General features: G+C 42.7%; 1 protein-coding gene across 3 annotated transcripts in view; it reads right to left on the bottom strand.

Moving 5' to 3' along the window:
- The window catches only part of COG5 (component of oligomeric golgi complex 5), a 177374-nt gene that overhangs the window by 9860 nt on the left and 159514 nt on the right, over nucleotides 1–8000 (bottom strand). For all 3 annotated transcript variants that reach the window (XM_079993619.1, XM_079993620.1, XM_079993621.1), the window contains exons 19-22: nucleotides 6304–6380; nucleotides 5358–5484; nucleotides 4689–4768; nucleotides 169–298 (exon numbers count right to left, since the gene is read on the bottom strand). In XM_079993619.1, coding sequence (XP_079849745.1) covers nucleotides 184–298; nucleotides 4689–4768; nucleotides 5358–5484; nucleotides 6304–6380 — 399 coding nt within the window. In that variant the 3' untranslated portion in view covers nucleotides 169–183. The remainder of the gene's footprint in view (nucleotides 1–168; nucleotides 299–4688; nucleotides 4769–5357; nucleotides 5485–6303; nucleotides 6381–8000) is intronic.

The raw sequence follows: 8000 nt of genomic DNA, 5'->3' as shown, positions 1-8000 counted from the left end.
TATTATATATGGAAAGCTGAAGACTGCAGAGTGCATTTGATTTTCAGACATTTAAGTATTGATGTCTTATAGTTCTTGGTAGGTTTTGCAAAAGTCAGATGCTGTTTATATTAATTCTAAGTATTACCCTACCAGTACAAATTAAATATGTCAGAGGAGTTTCCATACCTTCCAAAGAACATTTTACTGAAGAGCAGACAGTGCCTTCTGTAGCAGTTGTACCATTATGGGATAGACTGGAGCAAATTCCTTTCCTTCTCTACTTCTTACTGACTGAACATAAGCTTCCAGTGCACCTCTGTTAAAAGGAAAAAAAACATACTCATTAGAATCGGAAGTGTTTGTTATGTGAGCCTCTAACAACAAGCTATACGGATCACACTTTCAATTTTGCACATGTTATTTTGTAAGTCCATTCCAGCCCATTTCCACATTAAGCTGTGATTTCTGAAAGAAATGACTCTCTAGGAAAATTTGTATTTAAAAAACTTACTTGATTACAAAACACATTTAAATACAGTATTTTTTCTCCGTACATGGATATATAAACTTCTTTTATCATGCAAAACTGTATAGAAAAATTCAGAAAGATGCAAAACCTAAAAGATAATTATATTCTCAACCATATTATTATGGCAGAAAGTTTGAACTGAATCAGCTCACTTAAAAATGCAGCTTGAACACAATTGGTCTGTAAACACCACGATGCCACTAATGAGGGGACTGAACCTATGACTACCGTAGGTTTTGCAACTGAAAAGGATTACAGCTATGTTATGAGAACTATGGGCTTGTGAGGAAGGGCTGCGTAAGGGTTGTCTGAAGTGGGTAATGCTGTGCCTTCCCTACACTGACAACATACTGTACTGTTTCAGATATTACACAGCACAAGTAGAGGCACTTATGCTCCCAATACAAAATTGTCCATAGATGACTCTAACATTCTGATCTTTGCTGCTATAGTGAAGAAGCAATCAACCAATTTTGTGGACGTGGAACTAAAAAAGATAATGAAAAGAAAAGCAAGAAATCCAAAGGAGATAGGAGGCAGTTGTGGCAACTGTTTAAGCAAGTTATTCTGTATATAACACACCAGTATGAGCCCCTGTTCTTTTAATCCAGATGATTACAAAAACTATTGCGCACAAAACCAAACTGAGCAGAGCCGAGGCCCCTGGCTGAAGTCAGAAAGTGCAGTACTTAAGAGAAGTCATTTCAAACAGCATTGGGGCCTACTCAGACAAATCATAATAGCAAACTAGCAAGAAAATAATCATTTTATGAGCTAAATATATTTTAGTTTGCTTTTGCTATCTGCCAATCCTGTAATGCACAATATACTAAGTAGGTTCATGTACAGGCAAAGAGTCTAGGAAAAGTCATCATTAAAGCATGTTTAGTTAGACCAGGGGTCAGCAAACTATTTTAGAAGGGGGCGGGTTCACCGCCCCTCAGACCTTATGACAGGCTGGAATGCGCGCACGCAGTGGGGGGGGGGCTTCTCTCCCCCAGCCCCTCCCCTCCCCCTGCTTTCCTACCTCCACCACCACTCTGCGGTTGGGAGCCAGCAGTGGTGGCAACATTCTGGGCAGCTTTACTGGGCACCAGGCGTGGGGCCAGCAGGCGCGTCAAGCTCTAGCCGAAGCCCTGCGAAGCGCCCATCACGATGCCCACAGCGAGGCCATGGACAGAGAGGCTGGCAGGCGGGTGGCAAGTCTGAGCCGCACCTCAGCGCGCAGGTGGCAAGGCTTCGGATTGGCTGGCACCAATCAAAGCCCAGCTCCCTCTGCAGGGCGGGGAGAAGCCAGGAGGAGGGAGGAGGCACCGCCATGATGTGTGTGTGTGGTGGTGGTGGTGGTGGGGTGTGGGAGGAATGGTGCCTGAAAAAAAATGGCGCAGCCCGAACAATCACGCTGACCCAAGCGGTGATTCCAGGACCGTCCATGTGCCGGACCCAGAGGGCAATTGGGCCTGATCCAGCCCACGGGCCTTAATTTGCTGACTCATGAGTTAGACCAACCAATACCTCCAAAATGGTATCTCAGGTATGGCCAATCTAGGTTTCCTTAGATTGGAATTCAATGTCTCCCTTAGCTAGTCTGCACTGCTGTGTAACGCAGTCAAGGGTGCCAGACTGACATAACATCTCTTTAGGACAAGCTCCTCCTCACATTTCAAATAGCATGTTTTTACCATGTAGGCAGCTACGAGAAGGAATGGTGTAAAGGCTTATTCTGACACACGAACAAGGTGAGGTCTGAATCTATATTTACTTCTGCAACCACAATCACTATAACCACAAAGCTGGCATGCCAAAACTCCCTCACCCTGAACATTCTCACCAGAGTTTCCTTCCCAACATCCCCTCCAACAAAGGGGTGGCAGAGCTCACTGGAGTGAGATGCCACCTGTATGTAAAGTTTAGCATAGTCTCAAGGGGCAGCTTGTAAAGTTTAGCATAGTCTCAAGGGGCAGCTTGTTCCACACTGCTCTCCACGCTCCCTTTCTAAATGGAGAACCACACACATTCAAAAATGGTCAGCATTCCACTACTTGTTTCTCTCTGTTTCTACCAAGTAACTGTTTAGCTCATCTGAAGAGTTTGCTAGCTGGTGGTCCTGTTTAGTAGGACACAGCTAACTAGATGGCACAATTGCCGCAAGGAAACGAAAAATGCATATCCTACTTGGGCATGCAGGAATAACAGCAAAGCTTCTTGGACACTTGGAAATGTAACAAAATGTGTCAGACAAAGACTGTTGTAATCCTTGCCCTGGATAGGTACTTGGAAATGATTATGAGCCTCTGCCAGAGACTTGAATAAGAATATTAATATTTCCTACATATACAGTGGTACCTCTAGTTACGAACTTACTGTATTTTTTGCTTAATAAGACACACTTTTTTCCTCCTAAAAAGTAAGGGGAAATGTCTGTGCGTCTTGTGGAGCAAATGCACTGAACGGCAGAGGGATCCCTCGGCTGCTGCTGCAGTCGTGAACTGAGGGATGCCTCTGCAGCCAGAGCCATGGCTCCCGTCCGTCGCTCGCTGTGAAGCAAGCAGAGCAAGAGCCGCTGACATGCTCTGCGCAGCTCTCACTTTTCTTGCTTTAAAGCAAGAGCCGCAGAGAGCGTGTCAGCAGCTCTTGCTTTGCTGGCTTTATAGCGACGCTCCTGTCCGTCCGTCCCTCCCACCTCGCTGTAAATCCAGCAGAGCACCTGTCCCAGTGTCTCCTCTTTTACAACGAGGCGGGAGGAGGGATGGGCAAGCAAAGCGAGAGCCACTTACACGCTCTGTGCAGAATATTTTTTTTCTTGTTTTCCTCCTCTAAAAACTAGGTGCGTCTTATGGTCAGTTAAGTCTTATGGAGCGAAAATTTTGGTAATTTGTTCCAGAGGTCCGTTCTTGACCTGAAACTGTTCTTAACTAGAGGCGTGCTTTCTCTAATGGGGCCTCTTGCTGCTGCTACGCTGCCGGCACATGATTTCCGTTCTCATCCTGCGAGGTAACTCTTCCAGGTTAGCGGAGTTTGTAACCTGAGGCATTTGTAACGAGGTATCACTGTACTCCTCTTTTTCCTAAGTGTTTGCATCCTGTGAAATAAGCATTCAAGTATGATTCAGGAGGAGTTATCACTGCCCTTATTCTTAATTTTAGCTGCTACCTTAGTAAAACAAGCTCCAGCAAAAACTACTGCTTGTAATCACAGCGCTGCCTATATGGTGTCTTTCATTTGTTTAATTGTGCGTGCATGTGCATCTATACCTATTCAGAGAGATGTGTGTGTTGCAGTCTTTAAATTAATATATAAAGCCATTTCAATAGTGCTTTAATTTTGTTCCGTTTACCTTGCTCACCAAGCTTCTTCTCTCCCCTTTTTGGTTTTCTAAACACCCTAGCGAAACAAACAACTTGATCCCAAACATACTTAACTTGGAAAGCAGTCCTGCTGATTTAAGTAGAGTTTCTGCTGCAATTCTTAGGATTACAGCCCAGGAGGCACTGTATCATTCAAAACATATCATAGAGCCAGTACTGCACAGGGATACAAGTAGTTGAATCCCCAAACAGCTATAAAATAAGTAAGATGATATCTTTATTAGATGAATTTCTCCTGCAGTAGGAAATAAGAATGGCTCCCAAAAGAGAATTCTGTGTAATTTGGAATCTGGCTGGCTTCTGCACCAAAGACGTTCTAATAAAAGACTACAGTGGTGCCCCGCAAGACGAATGCCTCGCAAGACGAAAAACCCGCTAGACGAAAGGGTTTTCCGTTTTTCGAGGTGCTTCGCAAGACGAATTTCCCTATGGGCTTGCTTCGCAAGACGAAAACGTCTTGCGGGTTTGCTTCCTTTTTTGTAAAACCGTTAATACCCGGGGAATCTGTGCTCCGCAAGACGAAAAAATCGCAAGACGAAGCAACTCGCGGAACGAATTATTTTCGTCTTGCAAGGCACCAACTGTACCTTACTGGTCTGGAGTTAATCCCTGAAACCAATGCAGCTATAAATGTCTTGAAGAAGCCCTAATAGAAGTTGTTGCTTAGAATACACCAAAGCACTTCCACACATGGTTAGACAGGGACGGCAAGGATGCCCAAACGGTCAACAGCGGGGAAGAAAGAGGAAAGTTTCCAAGTTGCAATACTGCAATATTTCTAAACTCAATTGGAAAAAAAAGTGTTTTACCGTATCAAAATGAGTCTGTCCTTCTCAGATGGATGGTCATCAAGCCACCGGGAATAACGTGCAATGGTCCACTCTGCTCTCTTTCACAGGAAATAAATAAATAGAAATATATATTATTTCCAGACATTTTCACATACTGGATAAAAGATAATGGCAACAACCTTTCACGGGTTGGTATACAGTAATCAGTAGCAATTCATAGATTGTTTAGCACTCAACCACTTAGGACTGTAAAAAAAACAGTTGCTTCTCCACAGCACTTTGGCTTGGGCAACTATTCTGGAAACGTGTAAAAAAATAGCTCAGAACAAATTAAATGGCCACTAAATTAGTTTCAACTATGGATTAAACAAGAGGGGAGGAAGCTGTGGCTCCATATGTTGATAGACTAGAGTCCTCATCATCTCTGACATTGGCCAGGCTGGCTGGGGCCGAAGGATCACAGTATCATCTCTGATGATTTCCTCTGTTGAATTGCGAAAGCATTCTATTGCCAGAAGTTAACCAGGATGGAAAACTCCTGTGGCCTGCCGTGATCTCCTAAAACCAAGCCCACAAGCTGCAACTTGAGCATAGCTACGAAACAGCATTGGTGACAGCAATTTGAGAGAAATGGTTTTCCGCCACTGGTGGAGTATATGGTGAGAAAAGGCTGCGTAAAGTAATTACCTGGAACGGGGATTTTAATTCAGGTGGTGCTCTTGTAAATAAGAACTGAATAACGGTACTGAATGGAATGATATCTCCCACGGTCGGGTTATTGACGATATGCTCACTAGTCTGGAACAGCATTGGTCTGCGGGGGATAAAGCAAAAGTTAAGATGATACAGTTAAAAGAAGATTATGCTTCCCTATAATTTACTAGGAAAATGCCTCTTGTGGTGGATTCAATTCCACATTGCAACAGGCTCTTCCAACAAGTACTTCACCTTTTCTCATAGGATTGAATGATGGCCGTTGATTTGCATGGGAAAATGCAGAGACACAAATGAGAGTTGAACCTGCGGTTGCCTCTTTGAGTCTCCCATTTCTTGGCAAATGTTTCGCCTCCACCCATATCAGTGTTGCCTATTGCAGCTGATTTTGCCCCACAAAAAAGGGCCCACAAGTATCTGACCACAAAGGGACAGAATCCAAGGAAGGCTTCATTTTAATCCATGCCACTCTAATAACACACACAGCACCTTAAAAACAAAAGTCTGTTCCTTCCCATGCAGCAGTTGTTTTCCGCTTTGCTTCATTGTCATTGTGGAATTTGGTAAGCGATTGTTTGTAGTAACAGCAGCTTATTATTTAATTAAACAAAAACACTGCATCTCAAATCCTCTAATATCAGGGTAGGGGGCTGAGTGTAACTGCAGCTCATCAGCATAAGAACTGAGATCCACAACAAAAAGCAAAAAGGTGCAATTTAGCTGACATTTGCATGACAAAATTCTCCCAAGTTATAGTTTAGACTCTGAATAAAATGTTCAAGGAAAAAGCACTAATTTGTTGGTAATTTTCACATGGTGCCGCCAGAAGGTTTTAATTAAAAACCCAAATAAATTGGCAATGATTTAAATTCTTCATTACCTGGTGCCAGCTGCGAAAAATATTTTGAAGGCAATATACCTGAATGATCTTAGGAGTCTGTAGGATATTCCCAGATCAGAGAGCCGTCTGCAGAGGGGAGCGGCTGCTAACTCCATCTGTCAGAGAAAACGAATTGCACTTCAGTCAGATATTCAAAGCCCTGGGCCAAACCAGCCAGTTAGGAATTGGGGAAGGCAGGTTTTCAGCCAGCAAATTTCATGAAATAGAACCAGTTTTTACCAGCAGAATTTCTGGCAACAATCGAGCAACAACCTGCAGCCATGGGCATGCAGTCAGGTGGAATGGGCCCATTCCAACCATGGGATGAAGCCATGGAATTAGAAAACCAATGTCACTGCTGCTACCATGTAAACAGAACCACCGTTAGCTATTTTAGGACCACCAGGAATGAATCTCGTTTTACTGCCAAATTAAGAATATACCCGTATTTTTTGCACCATAACACTCACTTTTTCCCTCCTAAAAAGTAAGGGGAAATGTCTGTGCGTGTTATGAAGGGAATGCCTACGGGTGGCATGCCTACGGATTTTCCTCCTCTAAAAACTACGTGCGTGTTATGGTCGGGTGCATGTTATAGAGCGAAAAATACGGTACCAAGAAAGAAAAGCCCACAGCTTATTCATTTATGCCAGATGAAATAATAACAGTAATATAAACAACCAGCATCTCCTCTGCATACACAAGAGTTTTTTCACTGGCTTTTGGAAAGAAGAGTATATCTGTACAACCATCCCCTTTGGTTTATCTGTAATTTACTCTATCCAAAAGAACAATATAATTTCTTACAGCCCCTAGGTTTTGTGCTTTGGCAAATGAAGAGTGGATCTTTTTATTCTAACTAATGGAGATGCGATTACTATTTTTGCTTGTTATCACGTGTCCATTTCCCCCTCTACACTAAGCTCACAACTCTTGTCTTAAAAGAGTATTTTTGTGTGTGCCAGAAACTGAAAAAATATTGTGGAGTTTCCTTCCTCGGTTCTGACTTCATCATGTTCCCATTTCAGTCTCTTAATCATACAGAGCTGCACAGCTTTTAAAGTGCAAAATATGACTAGCAATCTAAAATACTCCAAATTACTGTAACCTTAGCGCACTTGGCTTTCTTATACAGCAACAAAGCTCTTCATAATGAGGAGGTCAGAATGTACAACAATTCCCAGATGATGTCTCATGATATGTATAAATGTCAGGGAAATGTCATTTCAGAGTACCTTACTGACCCCAGCAAATTCTTTCCAGGCCAGACGGAATTGTGAAAATTGAGCCAGGCATTCAGCAAAAGCCACCCCCCCCCCTTTTACCCATATCTTTTAAGTTCGTATCTTTACAGACATCAATGTTTTGACTGCTAGATATAAAAACGGTCAAATTCCCCAGTGATTAGGGTGCCTTGGATATAACTTTAAACATTTTTGGATATACCAAAATATCCACCATTTCTAAGGTGAGACTTACAAATATCTCCCTTTCACACTTTTCTTATTTAAGTTCAGTGTTACTTATAGTCTGTAGACCTTCAAATTCCAAAAGCAAATATTTGGAAAAAGAAACTTAAAAACAGAAGGAAGTTCACAACAAGCTGATCTTACAACCCACACTTAGCATGTTTTGTGCATTTTTCAGTGTGGGCGCCCTGTTTCCTTTACGTCATCCCAGCAAGGGATGCCTGGTACCAAAGTGATTTAGTACATATATACCCTGCCTTTCTTCCA

The sequence above is a fragment of the Podarcis cretensis genome (assembly GCF_951804945.1).
Source record: "Podarcis cretensis genome assembly, chromosome: 10".
Classification (NCBI taxonomy): domain Eukaryota; kingdom Metazoa; phylum Chordata; class Lepidosauria; order Squamata; family Lacertidae; genus Podarcis; species Podarcis cretensis.
The sequence above is the reverse complement of the archived record's forward strand: the minus strand, read 5'-3'. Positions and strand labels throughout refer to the sequence as shown.